Source organism: Miscanthus floridulus, chromosome 3 (assembly GCF_019320115.1).
Source record: "Miscanthus floridulus cultivar M001 chromosome 3, ASM1932011v1, whole genome shotgun sequence".
In the NCBI taxonomy this organism is placed as follows: Eukaryota; Viridiplantae; Streptophyta; class Magnoliopsida; order Poales; family Poaceae; genus Miscanthus; species Miscanthus floridulus.
The window spans coordinates 91611642-91637221 of NC_089582.1; the positions used below are offsets into that span (position 1 = coordinate 91611642).

At 47.8% G+C, this 25580-nt stretch overlaps 1 protein-coding gene and 1 pseudogene across 1 annotated transcript; one reads left to right on the forward strand and one right to left on the reverse strand.

The window, feature by feature from the left end:
* Positions 1-6744: 6744 nt before the first annotated feature.
* Positions 6745-7925, reverse strand: LOC136546110 (uncharacterized; annotated as a pseudogene).
* An 8751-nt stretch (positions 7926-16676) lies between these two features.
* On the forward strand, positions 16677-18355 carry LOC136544040 (uncharacterized). The gene is made up of 2 exons (XM_066536326.1): positions 16677-17647; positions 17785-18355. The coding sequence occupies exons 1-2, from the start codon at positions 16677-16679 to the stop codon at positions 18353-18355; spliced, it is 1542 nt and encodes a 513-aa protein (XP_066392423.1).
* The last annotated feature ends 7225 nt before the right edge of the window (positions 18356-25580 follow it).

Below are 25580 nucleotides of genomic sequence, written 5' to 3' on the forward strand. Positions count from 1 at the left end.
CACATTTAAGTTTCTCTTCTAAACTACTAAGAGCATATAAAGTATCAAACTCAATATAACCCAAAGTATTTGAAGAATACAATAATTTCTTTTCATCTTTTTCGGTAGCAATGAGAAACAAATTTTTATGTTCAGCATAAGTAATTGGTTCCAAAACATGTAAAACTAAAGCATCTTCAACTAATTCATCTTTGTCACAAGGAACATCAAGCAAATTATCATGGGACAAAGATAAATCAAGAGAGGGTTCCACTAACAATTGCTCTATGACAGCATGGTTTGTGGAAAAATTTAGTACATTAAGACAATTTTCACCTTCCGTGAGTGTAGGACCATGGGCATTACTTATGTTCTCAGCAGGAGTAATAGGCGCATGGTGAAGTGATGGTTCTGAATTTGCATATGAGGTTGTGAGCTCCTCATTTTCTTCCACGTCATCCTCTCGCTTATGTACATTATTCTGCAGAAGGTTAGTCATAGCAAGAGGAATAACAACAGACTCTTCCTCTAAATGGTGCACCTCAGCATACGAAGTCAAAACAGGAGGTGGATTAACAAAGGTTTTTCACATAAGAAGTTTCATATCATTCTAAGTTTGAGGTTTATCAGAAGGATCTAAAGACTCCCACCAAGATAAAGCAGAATGTCGCAAAACACTAGCTGCATTTTTTACCTTTCTCCTTGGACACATAAAGCGAGTAGCAAATATGTTATTGATGGCAATTTCCCACTCCATGTACTCATCAGCACCTATACTATCATAAGTCGGTGGATACGAACAACCTGTCATTGTTAGAAGACAGCAAAAGACAATACAAAAATATTATCCCTATCAAATGACTACGTGGTTGTAGTGGTGTCACTTTTGACAGCAAGTGAAAGCGTCTTACCAAGCTCTTACAAAGTTCTTACCAATGCAAGCAGTGGGCGGTACAACCGGTGGCTGGTTCGTGATACCTATGAGATAGTGGTACCGAGATTGCAAGGACCTTTTTTTTATACTAATCTGAAGTATATATGTGGAGCTTGGGGGGCACGAAAAATAAAACAAATATATATATATGTGGCACACAAGTCAGTGACAGACAGCAATATTGAATAAATGTCCAGAGCACTTGTCCTAGTTGCTGGCCTATACGTGTTCCTATCACCAGTTGTGATAAACAAGAGAGAAAACAAGGATGAAAGGAAACAAGTATTAAAGGTAGCAACGGATATGAACAAGGCAAAAGGTACCACAAACAATAGAGCTATTGAGTGTTCCTTATGTGCTCCTTTTTTATATCTTCTATTCTCTTTTACTATTTTTTTTTCTTTTATTTTTTTTGTCCAATCTTTTTTTTCTTGCTTTTGCTCTTTTGATATTTTTTTCTCAGCAAAGAGCACACAAGACTAAACCACAAAAAATTTGAGCTCAATTGAATAAAAGATGTGGCCTATAGAAAATTAGGACTGTGCTCTAAAAAGCATACCAAAACTTGTGGGCCTAGAAACTCAATTTTCCTAATCGAATTTCGCAAATCTAATTTTTGCGAACCCAGCAACGCTGGGATGAAATAGATCTAAAATTTTTTAGCGTTCTCCGTAGATATAAAATTTTTCCTGTTTCGAGTTCGGATGTAAAAGTTATGACTGTTTTAAGGAAGCTGCTCGAATCAGGGATTTAGTGGACACAAGATGCAAACCGATGGTGATACGGAATAGCGGCGGGTGAAGGGATCAATACAAACTAGAAAAGAATACAATTTAAACCAGCAACAAGACTTTGACCTAGGACACAAACTCAACAAAGCGGACTCTGAAACTAAATCATGCAAAGGCTATGGCGCGGATGGTTATAGGATAGGAAACAAATATGGCATTGGACTATGGGATAAAAGCAAAAACACTCGAACTAAGGGTAAGATGCGAACTTGACGGTATACCTGAAGCTCTGATTACCACTTAATGGAGACGGGGTCCCGATCTTCCGTCAGGTTCAAGATAAACAACGATTTGTTCAGAGAGCGACACACCGATCCGGCTTTAGATCATAAAGACCCAAACCCTGCAACCTTAGCACCACGTCTCCTCTGGTTATCAACCGTGTCACAATCCGGTTGACCTCGCCAAGAAGGCTAATCCCTGCTGCGAATCGAAGAACACAAGCAAGAACAAGATAAAAAGCAACTCAATTAAAGTGACAATTGCAGATGAATGATTAAGCACTCGAAGTTGGGGTCTTGCAAACCGATAACGGTGACTGTTCAATGATAGATTGATCTAAAACAAAACCCAAACCCTAAAGTAGGTGGTGGCTACTGATTATATAGCCTAAGGGACGTCCAAGGATCCCTCTTCACGTCCTAAAGGTGTCCCAACACGTTACAAGGCCCAACGGCCCAAAAGACGACGACGCAGCGCCGTGACAGATTCTGGACGTCAACTTGTTTCGACGATTCCCATTGATTTTGATGGAATTTTGATGTGGGGCCACTTCCATTGGTTTCCTTATGAAATTATCTTTCCATCCATATGTGGATCATCAAAAACGGAGTTCGGATGCGTTCTGAGCGTCCGTTTTATTGCAGACTGGTCCTAACGGCCGAGGCAGACTCGAACTCGGATTGGACTGGGCCTCTGGCTTGGCTTGGACGTCCTTGCTGGCCTCCTAAGGTGGTGGCCATGGAGAAGGACGTCCAAGGCCATCTCTTAGGTGTTCTCCATCTTCTTGGGGCGTGCTCCAACTTGGGTCTGGGTCCCATAGATGTCTAACAAGCCATGACGACAGTGTAGCTCCCGCCAGAAATAGCGATAGAATATATTGGTGATTTGAAGGCCTTGCCGATGTGATATTGAGATGGAACCAGATCTATTTGAAATCTTATGAAACAAGCTTTCCATCAAGTGCTCATTGACCTCGATCGCACTCCAGATGGATGAGTTATGGCCTTCCCAATGAAGCACTGTCGGGCTGCCGACGAACCAAAAGTTCAACTTTGATGAACTTCCATTATGAAACACATTTGAACCTACAATCAAATAGTGACATGTACATGTGGAACCAAGTGAATTATAACCAAATCCACTATGCAAATGTAGGAACGAGCGTACCTTATAATCATTGTTCGTATCCGAAGGTGCCATGTCCTCATCAGATGGTCTCAGATAGCGACGGTGAGGGCTATGATCACCACTGCCGACAGCTTATTGTCGATGCTGAAATTGGACTACGATGGGGGTTACGAAGTGGCTGTGAAAGGTCCGAGTGTAGTAGTGTGATGGCATATGACATGAGCCATAGAAAAGTTCATGTTCTCCCTGCCCAGGTCATCCACTATCCTACAAGTACCAGGAGTATTTAATTAAATGGACCTCACTATCTGCCTTATGTTTCCTTGTTCATGGAGTCATTAGCAAAGAAGAAAGGTGCATATGTTGTATTTTGTTGTTAGGACATGTCTTAGTTCAAGTAGGGAGTTGTTTTGAGTTTATATATATAATCCAATTTTGTTCAGAGCAGTAAAGTTTTGCATTGTGTAGGTTTTGGAGTGTCAGTGCTTCTGAACGATTTTCCTGCAATGGCTATTGGAGGAAGAAGAGGGGTTCCATGGTGCATTGGCTGCCAAGCTGATCAAGGAGTGTTAATCTAAAGGAGCGAAGCACGTCTACCTCATCTTAGTTATGTAAGTCTGTAGGGAGTAGAACATTTATTATGCTATCTATGTACCGCTTGTGTTAATTCATCAGTTGACACAATTGTTATGTTAGTGTTGAGCATTATTATTATAACAAGTACTCTTCATTGTGGATATAATGAATGATGTGTAATGATTATATTTGCATGGTGTGTGTTCAGTAAGTTATTAAGGCCCAGCTGAATTAGTAAATACATTATGAAAACCGGATGCAAATCTGTCACTGTCAGATGTATGGGTCGTTGGTTGTTTTGTCATCACCGTCGTACCACTCGCCGTTGGTGAAGCAGACAGCCATCACCGCCGCTATTCATCTGATGCGGCAAAGGTCAATAGTGTATCACTGCCACATCGTTTAGTAACCCAATACCAACTAAAGGATCATCATGGGAGGATTGTACTGCAATGCGACGGTGATCATGCCCTATGACCAGACGGTTCATACGCTGAAGCGATGGTGATGTTCGCCTCGACACAGGCGGGTCATGCTCCAATGTGATGGAATAAAGATCTGATCATGGACGGATCATAACCCATGCGGTGGTGTTAGTGCATACCCACATAGGCGGGTCACACTCCAATGCAACAGAAGTAAGGACCTTATCATGGATGGATGATAAGCCAATACGGTGGTGTACTGTGCACCCTAGTCGGTCTTAGATACCGACGGTGATGGCTATGACTATCACTACCGACAGCTTACTGTCGAGGCCAAAAGTAGACTGCGGTGGGGGTTACGACGGGCTGTGAAAGGTTCGAGTGTAGTAGTGTCATGCCATTTGGCAAGTAAGCACCTCGTAGAGCATTCAAAATATCCTGCAATTTCAAAATATCATCAAAAGCATGCTATGACATTGGGAGTCTGAAAAGATCTAGTTCAGCAGTAGCAGTAGCCACTAAGTGACAAGTTCACATTCTTAGCATAATGAAAAAGATGAGGAAATTGTGTTGTTAGGGGCTCATCTAGATAACAATCAGTCCAGAGATACTGAATCCCTAATTCCTGGGGAACATTTGGCGATGCCACTGAAGGCCATAGAAAGACTGAATATCCCTCCACTAGAACGAACACATGGATATTCACCAAGAATAATGACACTATAGGGTCAAGTGCAAGTTGGGTGCTCAGAATGTAGTGTGTATAGGTCTTTGTTTTATCTTTGGTCGTACTATAAGGAGGTCCAAAACTAGTAGCTCAATAGGAATTAAGTTGAGAGCATTCAGATGCAAACATATACTCCCACTAAGTCAACGCAAAAGTGGTCTCACTGGATTGGTTTTAAGTTGAAGATCTCAAATAAGTTGAATTGGATGAGATTAGACTTAAAACGAAAAAATATATACACCGGATGATGATTTGGACCTTCTTAGTGTACCATCCAGTGGCATTGTGTGTAGTTCAGTTTTGAACTTGCTCACTGTATGATTAAGTGCACTATTGGTATTTGTTGATGCAAACAGAAAGATCCACAAGTGCACAAATACCAATGTAGCTTTCACTCAATAATATTTCAACGTATCTACTTCCATGAGAAATGAGAAGTGTACTAATAGAGGATGACTTTCTTCCAAGGGTAAAGGATATAGTTCATCCGAGGGTAAAGACATATTTCTCTCCTTAATTGATATGAGTCTGAAAGGCAACACTACTTTTAGGATCTAGGAACCGACTAGAGGGGGTGAATAGTCGTTTCTAAAACTTAATCGTATCGGCTAACCAAAACAAATGTGAAATAAAACTAATCGGTCTAACCTCAACTAAAACTCTCTACCTACGTTCACAAGCACCTTAAAAGGATTATAATTAAAGCAACTAAGGTGCCAAGCTAGAGATAGCTCACCTAAACAAGTCTAGATAGCAAGGTCGCACAAATCTATACAAATAGTCAACTAAGCACACTAGAAGCTCCTACACATACTAGTGAGCAAAGCGCACAAAGCCTAAGCACCATTAGCACAACTCAACTAGCAAATCTACTCAAGCTAAACTATAGAGCTATCACTACTTAGCTACACGAACTAAGCAAGGCAACTTAGCTACACAAGCTAAGAGAGCAACTAGTAAACTACACAAGCCAACTAGCTACACAAGTGCAACAACACAAGCACAAGTATGAACAAGTAAGGTAAGCTTGTGTTAGGGAATTGCAAACCAATAGAAAGATGATCACTTACTCACAATCGAATGCACACTCCATAAGTGAATTCAAGGGCACTAGTGCCACACCTTGCAATATCTCAATGCAACGCACTAGTGATCACTCACTCACAATCAAATGCACACTCCATAAGTGAGTTCAAGGGCTATCAAGCACTCTCACACATGGACAATAAGTCCCCAAGGTGCTGAACCAGCTCCCATGGCCATCCACCCTCTATTTGTAGAGGGGAGGGCCAAATATAACCATTGGGGTCTTTGCCCCACGCTCTACGTGTCCTGACGGTCCCACCACCAGGGCACCAACGGTCGGTGCGCGCCTCTAATGGTCACATGCCTCGACGACCCCACTAGTCAGCGCCACAACCTAGCGATCCGATCGGGCTTCACCTCGGTCCGACCGCCCAGTGCAACCAGCACACAAACAGGCCTCCTGTCCGGCGCGGCCATCCGACGAGTCTGGTGGGCTTTAAGCCCAACACGCTAAAAAACAACCTCTGGTAGAATATCGCGGTTAAATTTGGAATTGCTTACAATAGAAATAACTCTAGAAGTTAATTTATTTTGAGACAGGAGTATCATAAGTATTAGTATTTTTTATAAATTTCGTTAAATTTGAAATAGTTTACTTAACATAAGTCTAGAAGTTAATTTATTTGATTTTGAGACGGGAGTGAGTATTGTGAAAGCATACCGATAGTCAAGCATGCATCTATTTGATGATGGTCTCGACGAGAACTTCTCATAAATAATTGAATTCTGAAAGCATACCGACCGTTAAGCATGCATCTATTTGATGCGTACAAGAGAGCAGATCAACAAATCAAACCGTTCCCTAATTAATTACCCGAAACCCCTAGCTAATTACTAGTAGTAATTTCTTACTATACTCCTTGGGCGCTGAAGACTCTATGAGCTCCCGCAGGCGCCAACGGTATTCCCAATCTTCCTCGGCCTCCCGCCGCACCACCGCCGTGCCGCGCCGCGCCGCCGCCTCTCATGGTATCGCGACCAGGTCCCTCGTCCCGTGGCCTCTTCTCCCCTGCCGCCGGCACCGCCAGATGCTTCCTTCCCCGGACCGCCTGGACGACCCTGAGCAGCAGCATTATGCCCTCCACGTTGAGGTTCCACCACCCGAGTCCACCGCTGCCACCGGATCCACGGCGGGCGGCGCGGCGCGGCGCGGCCCGGTTCGTCTCGATGGCGTCGAGGAGGTCTGACACGACCGATTTGCTTGGCAGCGCTGCCGTGGAGGGCCGCGAGCTGGTACCGGCATTGGCGGCGCCGCCGCCGGTGGTGATGGTCAGGTGCCGGCCGGGCTGGAGCACGCCGGCTAGCAGGGATCGGGTAAGCAGCTTGACGACCGCTGACGTGCGGACGGCGCGCTCCATCTGCCTGGCGCGGTCGGACGGCGCGTCGGCGGCGGCCTGTCCCGCGGGCGAGGTGTGCCTCTTGAGGCGCTGTATCGTGGCGTGGGCACGGACCCATGGGTTCGTGTTCAGCTCACCAGCAGGTTCGTCTCCACCTGGAATGAAACATCGTCGAGCACAGCTAAATTTGTCAGATGCATTGATGGCGTAATTCCAAGGTACTAACGATCGTGCCGTGGCCTTGAACCTTCAATTCGTACCATCGGCGGCGGCAAGGTCGTGGTACGCGCAGAACCGCGAGAAGATCTCAGCCATGGTGGCGCACTTCCGATCCGCCGCGCCACCCGCGGCGTCGGGCAGCACGACGACGGCGTAGAAGAAGCCAGGGAGCTCGAAGACGAAGGCGCGCGAGTCGATCCGCGCGACGAGGGCGTCGCGCGCCAGCATCCACTGGTGGTCGCCGACGGTGCAGGTGGCCATGGACACCGGGAGGCCCTCCACGCGGGCCATGTGCAGCGACAGGGCCCCCGACCGGAACAGGTTCGCGGCCTCGAAGCGGTCGCCGCACAGCACGAAGAGGCTCACCGCCGGGCCGCCCGACGCGCCGGCGTCGATGGACAGCAGCTCCGTCTCCATGCCCGTCCGGTACTCCCGCGTCCGGCCCACCCGCAGCGCCGGCCGGCCCGCCGCCGCACCTGCTCCTCCCTCCCGAGACGCCATCCGCACCCGGTTGGCAATGCTGCTCGATACAAACACAGGTTAGAACACCACCGCACGTTGCCGTTGTTTCACGACGAGCAAGTGATGCGCTAGCTGGGATGCATGCGTGGAAGAAACATATGCACGCACGACCGCCGGTTGTGCACGACGTGTGCATGCTGCTGCACTTCCCAAGATACGAGTTCGACTATATATTTAGCTAGCGTCTGGTGAGCGAGTATACAGATTTTTTTTTTCAGATATTCTGCATGATCATGCCCTGGACCCTTGTACACGTTAATAGTATAAAGACCATTGTTATACTACTGGTTAGTGCTTACCCACGATCGAGAGGGTTTTTCCTTGAAGGTAGTAGGTAACACGGAGCACGTCGATCCTCGCTGAGATCTTGACGCGATGTAGAAGAAAGCTAGCTAGCTTCAGGTCTTTCAGGTATTGCTAGCTGCAAAGGCACAAGAAAGAGAGGGAGAAGGGGGGAAGGGGAGAGAGACACAGGTATCAGAGGAGAAGGAATACCAGAGATCGCTGGGTTGTACGAGGCTGAGGCCACGGTCCTGGCCACTCTTAAATAAGACTGACCTGCAGGTGACGCGCGCGCTCTGGCCTGGGTCGCGCGAAGGCCAAGGGCGGGAACGAGTCTGCAAGTGCCGGGCTGCGCGTGCGCACGTGGGAGGCGCGGCCATGCAGGAATGCATGCACGCGCCACGCACGCCGCGGGGGACACCTCGCACGCGCCCAGCGCCCGTGTCCCTCGCCGCGGCGCCACATCGTCTGGGGCCCGGGCCAGCACCGCAACACGTGGCCCCCACGGCGCGACGTGGCGGCAGCCCCGGCCACGCGCCCGCCTGCGCTGGCCCCCCGGCGTGCCGCGTTGCGCGCTCGCCCGTGCGACCGGGCCGCTGCTGCCTGCTGGCGCTCCGGCCTCCCGCCTCCCGCGGCCTGCGCTCAAGCGCCATCGAGTTCGCATGCCCCCGCCCGCCCTTCGCAGCTTTTGCCAACTTGTTGCACAGGCGACGAGACGAGACCCAACACTTTTACGCGCCAAATCGTCCTTGACACATTTCAGCTTCTATAGGCTATAGAGTTGGAGAGAAATTTTACGGCGGATCCGTGGATCGTCAGGGAAAAAACATCTCGATCGACCATGGCTTGGGAGACGAATAGACGATGTGTACCGTGTACGTAGTACGTGAATGCATGCATGTGAGTATGTGATCCAGTGGTTTCCAAATTCTGAGCAACCGGCAACAGCTACTCTCGTCGCCTAATTCTCGTGATGTCGTCGTTTTCATCACCTGGATATATCGGATTTTTAATTAGTTGATAGTGACGGCTTAGGTAGGAGTAGGACTAGCGGCTACCTACCTATATGATGCAAAGTTTGCACAGTCGCACTATGCTTGTCAAGAGAACAACTAATAAACACGTCTCGCTAAACAACAAACGCTGCACTAACTCACTAGAAACTCTCTAATGCTCTCTAAACGTCCAATGAGGTTCTCATACCATCCCTGGAAAGAGGGTAAAGGTTCTAAGATTTTGCAGAGATAACTTGGGGCTAGCGGACCATCAGTATAGTCGTGTGGACTGTCTGCGTGGTCATGCTGCAAAATCTCTGGTGCTCAAGTCTGGGCTATGTTGACCAGCCATGTGATCTTGTGAACTGTCCATGTGAGTGTGACACGGACTTAACTAATTGTCTTTGGAGTGGCAAGGTTGTAAGAACGGACCATTCAGCTAGCTTGCCACCAAATTTTCCCTGGTAGCTTGCAGTGTGTGCTAGGTTCTGCTGAGCCATGCATTCATGAACTGTCGAAGTGAACCGCTGGACCATCTGTGCAGTTTGTGCGAAGGTGCTTAAGTCTTTGTCAGCTACTTTACCTTGGTAGATTTTCTATGTGTACTAGCTGATTATGCATCAGTGAATAATGAAAGCCCGAGGTTTAGTCCTGAGTTTGCGAGAATGGATCAAGACAAAGCTTTGTGCAAGATCTTGTTCTAAGGAGTTCCTAGAGACTTTCTGGGACTCGTCTAGGAAGGTACATTGGTGGGATTGTGCAGATGAAGCTCTAGGTCATCAATGGCTATCCTACCATGTGTTTGGGGTTTCTTGGGGTGATTCTATGGATGGGGCTGCTAGAGCTAGGCAAGAACTTACCAAGATCGAGCAAGATCTTAACTTAGGGAGCTTGATTAGTGTAGAGGTTGGGCTCGGCTCCTTCCTCGACCTCCCCGTCAATGTCAAGGACCCCTCCCTAGCAATGGGCCGGGTGATGAGGTAAGGTGGTGTTGCATCTTGGGATCGCCTCCTAACCCCGCCTGGCCTCCTTCTCCTCCTTCTCCCTTCCCCTGTCTTCCTCATTGGTTCTTGGTTTTCTTTCTTGGAGAGAGAGAGAGAGAGAGAGAGAGAAGGGAATCGAGAGAGAGAGAGAGAGAGAGAGAGAGAAGGGAATCTAGGGGTGTGCTATTGATATGTATGGTATGGAACTGTCTATTAGTGCACAACTCTGATTGCTTCCACTGACGGTTGAGCTTGGATGACCATTAGAGCAGAAGATCAATACTTAACATCTACCTTTTGCAAAAAAGAAAAAGAAAAAAAAAGAAAATTTATGTTAATGCATATCATAATCAATAATCATGCTTAGCAAGAAATCCACACTGGGTCGTTACAAATCTGTATTTTTTGAATTAAAAATGTTTTATTTTATAAATATTTTAAATCAAACAATAGGAAACCACTACCATATATTTTCTAAAAATATAATAACATGTTTAGAATTGGAGTTATCTGGATCCTATTTGTGAGGGGAGACAACTAACATAGCAAGTGAGCACTAGAAGCCAACGTGTCGGGTATATGGATCTGTGGTGACCGGTGATATGTAAGAATACATTTTCGAGTTAATAGACGGTTAGCGCATAATACTTACTATGTATACTCCTAGTATTAAATTGACCTGTGAGTATATTTAGCAAATAAGTTAGCTGCAAATTCAGGCATGCGAACCTTTATTAATAACGGAACCACTATCACGTCGACTGAATTAAATACACTCTCCCTCCCAAAACAGATGATGTTTTTTTTTAATTTTAGACATCTTGTTTAATTGTTCATCTTATGCAATTTTTTATATAAATATTATTTATTTTGTTATGACTTATTTTATCATTAGAGATACTTTAATAATAACTTATTTAATTTATTATTTGCAAAAAATTCAATAAGACAAATGGTCAAAAATGATATCTAAAAATTAAAAACATCATCTATTTTTTTAGACTGAAACATCATCTATTTTGGTACGATAATGCTTCGTCACGGGCGTCCGTCCCCATCTAGAAGCCACGCGACTTACTTCACTGACCACCATGGTCATCACACCCCATACGACTCACTCCTCAAAAAAAAATTCCTGCTCGTCCCACTCCGTTGATTGCAGCGGTGTCGACAGAATATGCTCGGCAGTCCACCGAGGGGTATCCCGCGATGGTAGATTTGTCGGTGGGGATGCGTGTAATCAGGAACCGGATGGTGACACAAGGCGCAGAGACAGCGATTTAGACAGGTTCGGGCCGTCTGATCGACGTAATACCCTACGTCCTGTGTCTTTGGTGTATTGTATTGAATACATGATGTCGAGTAGAGGACCCCTGCCTCTCCTTATATACTCTAGAGGGGCAGGGTTACAAGTAAAATATCATATTTGATACTATACAATGTCTTGCGGTGCACGCCGAGCAGCGCCGTGCACGCCTTGATCTTGTGGGCCGGGCCACCTCTGATGGTGCGGCCCATGTCTTGGGGGTCGTACCCCCACAGTTAGTCCCCGAGCCTGACAGTAGGTGACACAGTCACGTGGTGCCAGGGTCATAAAGTAGAAGACCAGCCGAGCAGGCAGCCAGTCCCCGAGCGTAGCCTCGAGATGAGAACAAGCACATTCACCGCAAGGTGAAGTGTGCCCACTAAGTCCCCGAGCCTGCTGGAAGATGAAGAATGAATCTTGTAGCAGGGTCAAAGAAGTCTGAAAGGTTGCCGACATCGTCTGACATGCGCGTATCAAGACCCCAGACGTGATGCCCAAGATCAGCACCCTGATCTGAATAGCATGGAGCAGCTTGATAGCACACCGACGAGACATAGCAAGATCCGAGCAGCAAGGGAGTCCCCGACGTCGCTGGCGATGTCTGAGCACCGAGGAGCGAGGAGTCCCCGGCGTCGCTGGAGATGTCCGAGCACCGAGGAGCGAGGAGTCCCTGGCATCGCTGGCGATGACCAAGCACCAAGGAGCGAGGAGTCCCCGGCGTCGCCGGCGATGACCGAGCACCGAGGAGCAAGGAGTCCCCGGCGTCGCCGGCGATGACCGAGCACCGAGGAGCGAAGAGTCCCCGGCATCGCTGGCGATGATCGAGCACCGAGGAGCGAGGAGTCCCTGGCGTCGCTGGCGATGACCGAGAACCGAGGAGCGAGGAGTCCCCGGCGTCGGCGGCGATGACCGAGCACCGAGGAGCGAGGAGTCCCCGATGTAGGCGGCGATGACCGAGCACCGAGGAGCGAGGAGTCCCCGACGTCGCTGGCGATGACCGAGCACCGAGGAGCGAGGAGTCCTCGGCGTCGCTGGCGACGACCGAGCACCGAGGAGCGAGAAGTCCCTGGCGTCGCTGGCGATTTCCGAGCACCGAGGAGCGAGGAGTCCCCGGTGTCGCTGGCGATGACCGAGCACCGAGGAGCGAGGAGTCCCCGGCGTCGTTGGCGATGTTCGAGCATCGAGGAGCGAGGAGTCCCCGGCGTAGGCGGCGAGGTCCGAGCACCGAGGAGTCCCCAGCGTAGGCGGCGATGTCCGAGCACCGAGGAGTCCTTGGCGTAGGCGGCAAGGTCCAAGCACCGAGGAGTGCCCCGCGTAGGCGACGAGGTCTGAGCACCGACATAGCTGACGACGTTCGTGCGGTGAAGTGTGCCCACTTAGTCCTCGAGCACGAAGAATCCGAGGGCCGAGGAGTAACCGGCGTCGCTGACGATGAAGCACGAGCGACGAACAGTCTGGTCGACTGGTCGGCGACGAAGTGAACATTGAGTAGAAACGACCGGCAAATAGTCCGATCAGCTGGTCGGCGACGGAGTCCATGAACCAAATGGTCTGACCAGTTGATCGGTGGAGAAGTCTGAGCACCAGGTGGTCCAATCACCAGGACGATGATCCTGCAATACAAACATGTAGAATGGGTAGTACATGATGTACAAATAAATAAACTCTGGAGAAAAATCAGCAATGGTGATGAAACGACGTATGTAGTTCGGCGATCAATTGACGTAAAAATATATTTATATTTAATATAAACCGCCCGACCAGTTAGTGTGTAGCTGAGTCTCCAGCCCTAGCTAGCCCATAGTCCATAACGTCGAGCGCGGAGCCCGTGCACGTGTAGGAGGAACAGGCGTCGCTAAGGAGCCACTGCCGACCACCCATAACGCAGAGCGCGGAGCCCGTAGCATGTGTAGGGAGGAGCCGGAGACAGGGCCGTCTCTGGAGGCGTCCGAGCATCAACGCGACTGTTCGGGGGTTCGAAAAATCGTTTGGAGAGCAAATATGGAGAAAACAGCTCGGAGGAAAATAATGGTGATATACGGAGATTGGAGAATATTTAGAAGAATATTGAAACGTGACTTAGCTTTTAGACAGAATGTCGGGTCAGCGGCGTATGGCGTTATCTGGTCGGCGATGCGGGCAGCTTGCTTGCAGCTTGGCGGCGATGAGGGATGTCGGTGAGGGCCGTCGAGTAATGACGACGAGACAACGGCGAGGAGCGTCGGCGAAGGATGTCGGCGAAGGCCGCCGAGCGGTGACGACGAGTCGACGGTGAGAGACGTCGATGAAGGATGTCGGCGAAGGCCGCCGAGCGGTGAGGACGAGTCGACGGCGAGGGACGTCGGCGAAGGCCGCCGAGCGGTGACGACGAGTCGACGGCGAGGCACGTCGGCGAAGGCCGTCGAGCGGTGACGACGAGTCGACGGCGAGGAACATCGGCGAAGGATGTCGGCGAAGGCCGCCGAGCGATGACGATGAGTCGACGGCGAGGGACGTCGGCGAAAGATGTCAGCGAAGGCCGCCGAGCGGTGACGACGAGTCGACGGTGAGGGACATCGGCGAAAGATGTCGGCAAAGGCTGTCGGCGAAGGCCACCGAGGGCAGCGGCGACAAGTCGTCGACGAGGGCAGCGGCGACAAGTCATCGACGAGGGCTGATGAGGGCAGTGGCAATGAGTCGTCGACGAGGGCAGCGGCGGCTAGTCATCGACGAGGGCTGATGAGGGCAGCGGCGGCGAGTGGTCGGCGAGGGCTGACGAGAGCAGCAATGGTGAGTTGTTGGTGAAGACGACCTCAGAGGTGGTTCCGAGATTGGATCTGCTGTCGTAGGGGCTAGTGTAGCAGCGATGAATCGTCGTTGTGGACCGGGATGGATCTCCACGAGATTGACGATGAGAACGCGTTGTTGATTTGAGATCCGTCTGGCTCGCCATGGATCAAGCGTACACCCCTACCTGGCGCACCAACTGTCGACAGAATATGCTCGGCAGTCCACCGAGGGGTATCCCGCGATGGTAGATTTGTCGGTGGGGATGCGTGTAATCAGGAACCGGATGGTGACACAAGGCGCAGAGACAGCGATTTAGATAGGTTCGGGCCGTCTGATCGACGTAATACCCTACGTCCTGTGTCTTTGGTGTATTGTATTGAATACATGATGTCGAGTAGAGGACCCCTGCCTCTCCTTATATACTCTGGAGGGGCATGGTTACAAGTAAAATATCCTATTTGGTACTATACAATGTCTTGCGGTGCACGTCGAGCAGCGCCGTGCATGTCTTGATCTTGTGGGCCGGACCACCTCCGATGGTGCGGCCCATGTCTTGGGGGTCGTACCCCCACAAGCGGCCATCCCCGTGCACGCCGCATGCACCCGGCCGCCTCACGCCGCCACCGCGCGCCACCATCCTACGCCCGGTCGCTCACTCCGCCATCACCCCTTCCCCTCCCTCCCCCCCCCCCAACCCCGCACGAACGCACCCATCCGGGCATCGCCCTGTGCCTACTCCGCCTCCGCGCGGCCATCCACTCGGCCTCTGCACGCCCACTCCACCTCTGCACAGCCATCCACTGCCGCGCGCCCAATCCGCACTCACCCATCGCGACCATGGCGTGCACCACCACCACCACCCCGGCGCCACTGAGAGATGGTCATCACCGGCCGGGAGATCGCTTCTCGCGGTCGTCTGAAGACACCAGACCCATATGTTGCAAATGCATGTTTTAAATGTTTTAGACATTTCAGAAGTATTTTGCAATTGTTCCATCTTGATGTTGTAAAAGTAGATCGAGGGATGTTGCAAATATTGCAAGTGTTTTAGAGGCATGTTGCAAGCATTTGTTCAAAATGTTTCACCTGTTTCTAAATGTATGTTGCAATTATTCTGATATGGATGTTTAATATGCTTCACAAAAATGTTGCAATAATATGTTCTAAATATTTCAGCTATTTCAGTCTTATGTTGCAGCAAGTTGTTCCATGTTGCAAGTTGCAAGTGCTTTATTCGAGTGTTTTATGTTGTTCGGCCAGGGGCGAGCTGAGGGCGATGGACGGGGTGCTGCGGTCGGGGAGGGGGCGCATTGGGGCCATGCTCGTCGCATGCGTGGGGCGGTGCGAAGGTGGACGCGGCGGGCTGCGGGGCGAGCTGGTGGCACACAGCGCACCAGAGGGCTAGCGGATTGGGGCGCTGGGACCGGTGACGGGGGTGCTGTGTTCGAGGGGGCACGCTGAGGACATGCTCGTCCGCTCGTGGGGCAGGGGTGAAGGCAAACGTGGTCGGGCTGAGCAGGCAGGCCCGTCTCATAGGGAGGGGCAGGTAGTGCGATGGCCGGGGGGCCATGGCCCTAGGGGCCCATGAGCATACCCATCTATAGTATATCTATTCAGGTTCATACGGTCCATTTGATTATCCTACAACTAGTCCGCTTGGCCAGCGCTTCGTATTCACGCGTGACTTCCTTGCCCTGGACGCGGTGACGGCGTGCTGCTGTGCCGCTGCGGGCTTGCGGCCGTTCCGGCATTCCCCAGGCCTGGCGTTCCCCTGTCGATCAATCCCCAATCCATCATCCGTGAGACCGTGATCGTATCTGGAGTTTCTCATTCGGCCGTTCCTTGATCTTGATGCAGCAGATGCCGGACCGAAGACGGTAACTTGGTAAGTAATTTCAGTTCAGTTAGGGCCTGACTGACTGCACTAACAAGATCTCCATCCTCTAGCCTCCCTGTCCCTAATCACTTTTTTTTCAATTCAGTTCGTCAGTTCGGCACTAGGCACTCCGGCCGTGACTCCGTGACTCTGTGGCCAGCACCTAGCAGTAAGTGATTGCATTTGCCAATTTGCAGTTCTAGTTCAGTTATCAGTCGTAGGGATCTAATTTCTAAATTCTAATTGAAATATATTTTTTGTAAATGATAGATGCCGCCAAAAAAACATTTGTCTGGTTATGAGAAAAGGAAAAAAAGAAAACTAGAAGAGCAATCGAAAGAATCGCAAAAGGGTGCTATACATAAGTTTTTTTCAAGTTCAAGAAATGCCGGAGTCATTCAAGATCAGAGGCAGGAACATGATCAACCAATAACTGCACAAGATTCCAATGAAGGTGCTACTGAGGAGGAAAATTTATAGGAAAATTTGCAGCCTTCGGATGATACAGAAAATGTAAACATGGATGAACAAGAAGATTCACTGTCGACTATCTTTGATCCTAGAACATGGGAAAATATTAATAATAGCAAAAGGGATATCTTAATTGAGAAAGGGCCTATGAGAGAAATGGATTTAGAATTCCCTAGTGATCCTAGTAATAGGCATTTTTCATATGCTTATTACTCTAGAAAGCTAACTAATGGTGAAGTTGTTGACAGGAAGTGGCTGGTTTACTCTAAACATGTGGACAAGGTCTATTGTTTTTGCTGCAAGTTGTTCAAATCAAATCAGAACAAGTCTAATTTTGCATCTGAAGGAGTGAGGGATTGGAGGCACTTGAGTGTGAAACTAAAACAGCATGAGAACAGTGTGGAGCATTTGACAAACATGAATACATGGAATGATCTTCGGATTAGATTAAGCAAAAATCAAACAATTGATGATGAAATGCAGCGGGAAATTGCAAAAGAGAAGGAGCGTTGGAGACAAGTGCTGGTAAGAATAGTTTCTGCTGTGAAGTTTCTTGTTAAACAAAATCTAGCCTTTCGAGGATCAAATGCAAAACTTTATCAACCAAATAATGGTAATTTTCTGGCCACGGTAGAAATGATTGCTGAATTTGATCCTGTGATGCAAGAACATATTAGGCGCATTCATAATAGTGAGATTTATCATCATTATCTTGGTCCTAGTATTCAGAATGAGTTAATTGCTATTCTTGTTGATGCTGTGAAAACACATATCTTAAAGATTATAAAAGATTCCAAGTATTTCTCTATTATCTTGGATTGTACCCCAGATGTGAGCCATGAAGAACAAATGACACTAATTGTGCGTTGTGTTAATATGTCAAGTGCCATTCCAAGAGTAGAGGAATTTTTTCTAGAGTTCTTAAAGGTTGATGACACATCAGGATTGGGGCTTTTTAATGTATTGTTGGATGCATTGCAGACTCTTGATTTGAACATTGATGATGTGAGAGGTCAAGGGTATGACAATGGTTCCAATATGAAGGGAAAACATCAAGGTGTGCAGACACGTGTGCTTGAAATTAATCAGCATTGTATATGCCATGTGCATGTCACAGTCTGAACCTTACTCTTTGTGATATGGCAAAATCTTGTAGAAAAGCTATTTCGTTTTTTGGTGTCATACAACGGATATATGCATTGTTTTCATGTTCTACTAAAAGGTGGAAAATTTTGACTGATAATGTTGAGAGGTTCACTGTCAAGCCCTTGTCTGATACTCGTTGGGAGAGTCGAATAAAGAGTGTGCAACCTATCAGGTATCAAGCCCCTCAAATAAGATCAGCTCTGCAGGAGGTGGAAAGAACATCTTCCGATGACCCAAAAGCAGTGAGTGATGCTCAATCATTGGTAACAGCACTTGAGAATTTTGAATTTTTAGTTGGTATGGTTATTTGGGATGATATTTTATCTACTATCAACATGGTGAGCAAAAAGTTGCAGTCTCCGATTGTGTCCTTGGATGGTACTCTTAAACAGATTGAAGGGGTCATAACATATTTCCAGGACTACAGAGATACAGGCTTCAGTGCTAGCATTGAGACTGCAAAATCCATTGCATCTAGTATGGATGTAGAGCCAACATTTCCTACAAAACGTCAAGGTAAAGAAAGAAGCATTTTGATGAACAAAATGATGAAACCGAAGAATTACAACGTTCAGCTATAGATTCCTTCAAAGAAGAGTACTTCCTAGTTATTGTTGATCATGCAATTGTTTCATTGACTAGTCGATTTGATCAGCTAAAGAAATTTGAAGAAATATTTGGTTTCTTGTTCAACTCGAAAAATCTGAAGTCCTTGGATGCTACTGATCTACGAAAGTGTTGCACCACTTTTGTAAACAAATTTTCTCATGACAACAAGTCTGATGTTGAGTTAGATGATTTTTCCTCTGAATTGAAAGTGCTGCAAGTTACTTTGCCAGATAAATTAATGTCAACACTTGAGATTCTTCACTTTGTTAAAGATTTAGATTGCTATCCAAATGTCTCTATTGCATATCGGATTCTCTTAACTGTTCCTGTGACAGTAGCATCAGCCGAAAGAAGCTTCTCTAAATTGAAGCTATTGAAAAATTGTTTGAGATCAACTATGCTATAAGAAAGATTAAATGGCTTGGCTATGTGCAGCATTGAGAAGGATATTTTGGATAAAATTGATCTCGATATTGTTATTGAAGATTTTGCATCAAGAAATGCCCGAAGGAGGTTTTTTAAAAAGCACTAAAACACTACATTTGATGTAACCATAATAGTTATCTTACAGCTCTTTTAGCTTCTTCGATTTGATGTAATGTCATTTTTTATTGAACTAAATATATGCTGCAAGTTATCTCTTATTAGTAGTACTATGTATTTGAATCGTCATATTAAACATTAGATTGCCGGGCCCTTTACGCCTTGTTTGCACGAGGGCCCTCAAAATTATTGAGACGGCCCTGTGAGCGGGCATCCAGACGTGTGCGGCACGCCGACGTCCGCACACTGGCCATTCCCATTTTGGTACTAAGGGATTGTGCGCCTGGAGGACTTGCCCTCTTGTTTGACCTTTGGCGCGCATTGAAGGTATACCCGAATCCATATAAACCGGCCTATTTGACCACGACGATTCCTCTCTTGAATCTCGTCATTGTTTCTAGTAGAGCTATTAAAGGTTGAACTATGCAATTGTCGTGAAAACCAGTAACAAACGCTCGAGTCAGCTTCGAGTGCGTACGTGTAACCTGCATGTACTCCAGAAGCGATCGCCAGAAGCACGAATACACCAAAGGTCTTATTACTCCCCTTCGCTTCGCTGAAAAAATAAACCAAAACACTGTTCCGGACTGATTTGTTATGAGAGAAAAAAATTGATCTAGCTAAAAAATCAAATAAGAGAAACAAACAGGGCCATTCTTGGACTGATACACCGACTCCCGATGTACGGCACCTTCCGACTCTTTCATATATTCCTCTCCTGCTCGGGATAAGAATTAAGAAAATGATGGATCCATCCGGGCATGCAGCAGGCCTCATAGATTCGAGATGCACGCTGCAGTGCTATATACACTAAGGCTATCCGCACTCGTCCAGCTCTATTTTTATCTCTAAAAAAGAATATGCTATCACAGTCATCGAGATTCTCTACTCTATATCCATTTCTTCCGTACCCATGTTATCTCTATCCCATACTCTATACCCACTATTCCATATTTTATTCCCCTCCCTCTCGCTTTCTCTCTCCCACCAACTCTCTCTCGCGCGGCTACAATGTTTAGCGTGGCCTCCCGCGAGCGCTGAGTTTAGCGGTTTCCTGTGCAGCCGGTACCGTACCGGGGACTTGCAGGTGAGCGGTGCGGGAGCACGGCACGCTACGGCTGACGTACCGCCCCCTTTCAGGTCAGCGGTGCGGTCAGTCTAGCACCTCCAATTGCTCAGGAGCCATCCTGCGCTGCGTTTGACCCATGCCCTGCAGGCTGCCGCCGCTAGGCGCTAGCCGCCCGAGGACGTACGTGGAGCATGGCAGCGCTGGTGATGTCAACCACGTAAACGGCGGCCCCGTCTCGACGCACGCACCTGGAGCTAGCTAGAGAGGACCGTCAGCCGCGCGACCGCGACCGCGGCGCCGCTGCCTGTGCGGCCGTGCCAACGCTGGAGGCTGGACCCGCGTACGTGGGGTGCGCGGGCGGTCGACACGCGCGGTGCCGGCACGGGACGCGTGTCGAGCCGCACGGGAGCGGGGCGGCGGCTTTCGCCTCTCAGAGACGGCGGAGGGCCGCCGTCTGACTAGTCTCCTCCACCTCGGTTGGTTGGGCGGGCTTGACGGAGGGAGATGGATGGGATGGGATGGGATCACCGGTGGCGTGGGCCGCCGCATGGGCGAGCCTCCGGGCCGGGGGAGCCATCAACTGCCAGACAGGGTCAGGTCAAAGATATTTCCCGGGAGGCCCATCCGTCAGTGACCGCTCTCGGGGTTATCGATCGTTGACACGTGGCCCTTCGAAGCGCGGGCTTGCTCACGCGCGTAGCTCTTCCTATGTCACTCGACTGATAAACTGGGCCTAGCTAGTAGCCGTGCAATACCACCTCTGTTCATCTTGTCATCTTTGAGACCCGATTTCTGCCATGGATTCCTAGGCATGGCATCGTGCTACTCCTAATGGCAACTTTGGCAGTATGGGAAAATAAAGCCAGGGACTGTAGCCCCGAGGGAGAATTTTTTTTGGATCGTCCATTCCCCTCGTCACCTCTGGGAAGTAATCCACGTACGGGGAAGCTGCCCTGCCGTTGTTTGGCAGACTTTTTCCGGGGAAGAGAATCACGCTTTTACCTTTTTCAGCTATTTTGGACAACTCCAGTACAAATAATTGAGAAACCATGTCTTAAAAAATCAGGAAAATCACAAAAAAAACAAGAAAAATAAAAAGAGGTGAATAATATAAATAGTCACTACATATCAATGTCAGAGCCACAAAATCATGAAAAATCTCAGGTATAAGTCTCTCACCATACAAATACAGACATATCTCGGACCTTAAACCAAATCTAATAAACACAAAAGTATTATCTGACATCTAACCAACTACTAGTAGCATTCATACAGATTGTTCTACATCCTTACATCCAATAGAAAATGGGGAAGTCATAATCATATACTACAATCATCTCTAAATTGGCCATCCTTACATCCAATGTCTTCTGGCATCTAGCCAAGTACTATCCAAAGTTACCAGACTTATTTCAAATCATGCACTGCTTCCACTAAGACATCTGCAGTAACACAAAATTAATGAAAATGGTGATCTCTCATGACACGTCTGGCTCTGGAAACTGCACTTGTATATGGCCAAAATACATATAGGTAAAAGGAGATTGTTCTCATGATGTCTATGGCTATCTATCAGGTCAGACTAAGATAAATGAAATACACAACTAGCTTCATGCTCAATGCTACTTGTCTTCATCCAAATACATCAACCAAAATAATGAGCGAGGACCAAACCAAATGAGTACTGCAGTAGCAAGTTGTATACTTGTCTTTCTAGATTAAGTTAAATATCTATTCAATAACTAACAGAGGGTAAATAAATATGCATTTTTGTTTTCGTAATTCACTTGTTATTAAGGCTACATACAGCAACCCTGATGGCCAACAAGTTAAAAAAACTGAATCACTATTATGAAAAACTGAATGGAGACTTAAAAAGAAAAAGAAAAACTGGAATGCCATGGCAGACAACAAGAAAGCAATGTGTCAGATATAGTAGAAATAAAAATATAAAATAAGTTACTACTACCTGAATAACGAGCAGAGGACAACTGTATGGGACTGATCACTATGACACTATTCTACACTGAGATCAACTGTACGATAGCAGATTTCTTTACCCCAAACAGGACCTCGTCACAAAATGCAGAAATAATTGAACTCTAATAGCAGAACAAAGAAACAGAGCAGCATAACAAGGACTGACGGAGCTGTCGAGAGACTGAACGAACAGGATAAAAGATCAGGCTAAACACCTTGCAAAAAAAACAAAGAACACAAGCAAACTGACTGAACAGTCAGAGAAACAGAACACTAGCTGCAGACATGAACCTGATTCTTACCCACCAAACAAAAACCGAATAAAAAAGCTCTGTTGCAGTTCACCTGTTGTCAGTCAGCTTAACTGAAAAATAGAGATAGCCAATACTAGAACTTATTGACTGAAGATTCAAATAATATAGCAGCTAGATTCTTGACCGACTAGTAACTTATTGATTGCCAAATACAGCTTCTTGACCGACTAGCCAGCTGAAAGTACACATTAGACTAGCTAGATTCTTTTCTTGGTTATAATCGTCACTTCATCAGTGTGTCTGCAGATGAGGTAGGTATAGGTCTGAACTAGAAAACCTTGGGCGCGGCGTTGCCGCGCCATTTTGGAGCTAACCAGCATTGAAATTGCGTAGAGTCTATGAGCCTTAGAATTCGATGGTGAAATAGTTGAGTTTTGAAGAGAAATCTTGCTTTAATGATAGTTTTTTTTTTCTCAAGAGAATTGTGTTTCATTTCCATTAAGAGGATAGAGTTTTATATTACAAAGGATAGTAAGAATATTATATAGCCAATATGGTTTCAAGAGTCATGTTAATCGCATAGATAACTTTGCAAGAATGTATGAAGTGATCAAACGTGTACTGTCAAACTTTTGCACAGGCAAGTTCATATTCAAATATGATTTCAGGCCGCGTTTAGTTGCCCGAAGCTGGCGCTACTGTAGATCACCGTGGCGCACTGTAGCATTTCGTTTGTATTTGGTAACAATTGTCTAATCGTTGACTAATTAGGCTCAAAACGTTCATCTCGCAAAGTACAACCAAACTGTGCAATTAGTTTTTGATTTCGTCAACATTTAGTACTCCATGCATGTACCGCAAGTTTGATGTGACGGGGAATTTTCTTTTTGCATAGTGCCAAAGTTTGGATTTTGGGGTAAGTAAACAAGGGCTCAGCTTCAACCCTGCGAATCTTGCTTTGCACATGGTCTTTGACAGACTGTTGCGCCCAGTAATTGCCTTCCTGCGTGAACTGATTAAAATTGAACAAAGTAGCGTGTTTGTCATCTAGTTGCAGCTGCAATAGATTCTGTTTTGATGAGCACTTCGTTGGCACGGCATTAGGCAACAATAACAGCATTAGAGAAGGGAGAGGAGAGAACTCACATCTTTATTCGAGAAAAAAAGAACTCACATCTTTCTCGTGATGTAAATCTCTGCAGATTCATTTAAAAAAAAAGTAAATTTCTGCAGATCCTCTTAATATAAATCACGGCAGACCTTTTGTTGTTCTTCCAGGAAAAAAAGAAAGGCTGACCATTAATAATTGATAGACCATTCAATTATAAACGCTTACTGGACCTTGAAACGCTGGGACTACTATTTCGTGTCTCCCACTTCTGAAAGACATGGATGCAGAAACTCTAAAATTCAGCAAGTCATTTGAGTAGGCAGTGCATATTAAAAAATAGGTGAAAATATGTGCAGAAATGCAGCATACTGGAACATGCAAGTGTGCTGTAGCGCACCATAATTTTAGCAACAATATTGACTGACTGAAGAAATGAACTACTCAACTTTAGAAAAATACCGGTGAATAGATTTGTATTCAGCCAAAGGTGTTCATAATCCGAGAGGATTAAATGACCGAAAGAACTTTATATTGCAGACTGCTCCCTGCATCAAAAGTTTCTGTAAACTACTATAGAATGCAAATAGAAAAATGGACTTCACTAACAGTAACAGTACAACTCGACACTTCATGAGGCAACAGAGACTACACAACACGAAAATGTTGTATATATGGAGAGACAATTAAATTGTTGCAGATATCCAAACATAGAATTCGAGGATGTATATGCACACAGACAAGTGCTCCAGATTGTGAGATAAACCAAACCTTGCTGATGGAATGTCAGTCTCTTCTATAGCCACAGTCCATGGACCAGACGCCTTAGCATTTCGTCGAGAAGTTGGTGGACGTCCCTTTAAATTTCCACCCAAGCACTCAGCTGGCTAATCCAAGTTCAATGGACGTCTTGAAGACAAGAACATGCTGCAAGCGTGGGATGATTCTGCATTTGTGTACGGTGTACCCAATGCCTAGGTGGTTTCTCCCACTAATTCCAACATGCCGCTCGCCTCTGCTTGCACCAGTAGGGTATCCGCCCCATCCCTGCCCGTCAGTCGCGCTCGCCCAGCTAGTAGCCGCCATGGCTGCGCGTGTGTTGTGCGATCACCACCGAGGCATCGCACCCTTGGCACTAGCAGCTCCGCGTCACGGCGCTGCGAAGGTGGACGGGCGGGCGCGCATGGGAGCGGCGTACGGCAGCTCCAGCGGAGCGCCAACACGCATGGCAGCGACGGCGGCTTGAGCGGGGGTGCGGGGGTGGCGGCGGCTCAATCCTCGCCACCCCGCTCAGAAGCAACAGATGAAATCCGAGCGTTAGCACGTGAACGGACGACCGAGAATTTGCGAGACCTGGGTTGCTGGCCGGCGAAGACGCGTGGGGGAGGAACGTTGGTGTTCCTATATCAGAAACCTACAGCAGCACATCAGACCACCATGAATCCATGACCGACCACTGAAACAGAATGCAACGAATCAGTAGCAGGCGGAGAACTAACCTGTATCTCCGCGGCATCGTGTTGCTGCCGGACGGGACGATGGGAGCAGAAGCAAGCAGTGTCTTGGCTCACGGACCGGTACCTCCCAGATCTACAAGAAACAATGTAAATCTGGGTCAAACCCTAGCGTATCAAGAAACTACTGTTGGGGAAGAAGATGCAGGTGGAGGAGGACCGACCTGCAGAGACGGATGGCGATAGCGACGGCGGTGGAGGAGCGAGGAGGCCGCGGTGTGGGTGAGACAGCCGCCAATGTGATATCTAGAGATTGACGTGGAGCCGTGAATTTCAGGAGGAACGTCACCGCCGAGCACCGGGAGATGCGTCGCTGGCCGTAGGGAGAGATGCGCCGCTAGTCGCCGGCCACCGGGTATGCGCCGACCATGAGATGCTGGGGTGGCGGCGGAGGAGGCCTCGCGACTCGCAAACTGCGCGAGCGAAAGCGAACGAGTCGACGATAGGGTCAGGGAAACCCTCGTGGCCTTGCGACTGGGCGGCCGGATGCTGTGGTGGCTCGCAAGTCGCACGGGGAAACCCTCCCGGCCTAACGAGTCGTGGATTTTTTCCTCGCGGAAAATGCAGGGAAGCGGGCTGCGATCCACGCCTTGGTGGGCTGCCAAAGGGCGCACAAATTTGGCTCGGGGAAGGATGGCACGGGGCAGATTAGCCCAGGGAAAAGGCCGGGATCCCGCCGGGAATCTGGGCTGCCAAAGTAGGCCTAAAGAAAAAAAGTGAGACGAAGGT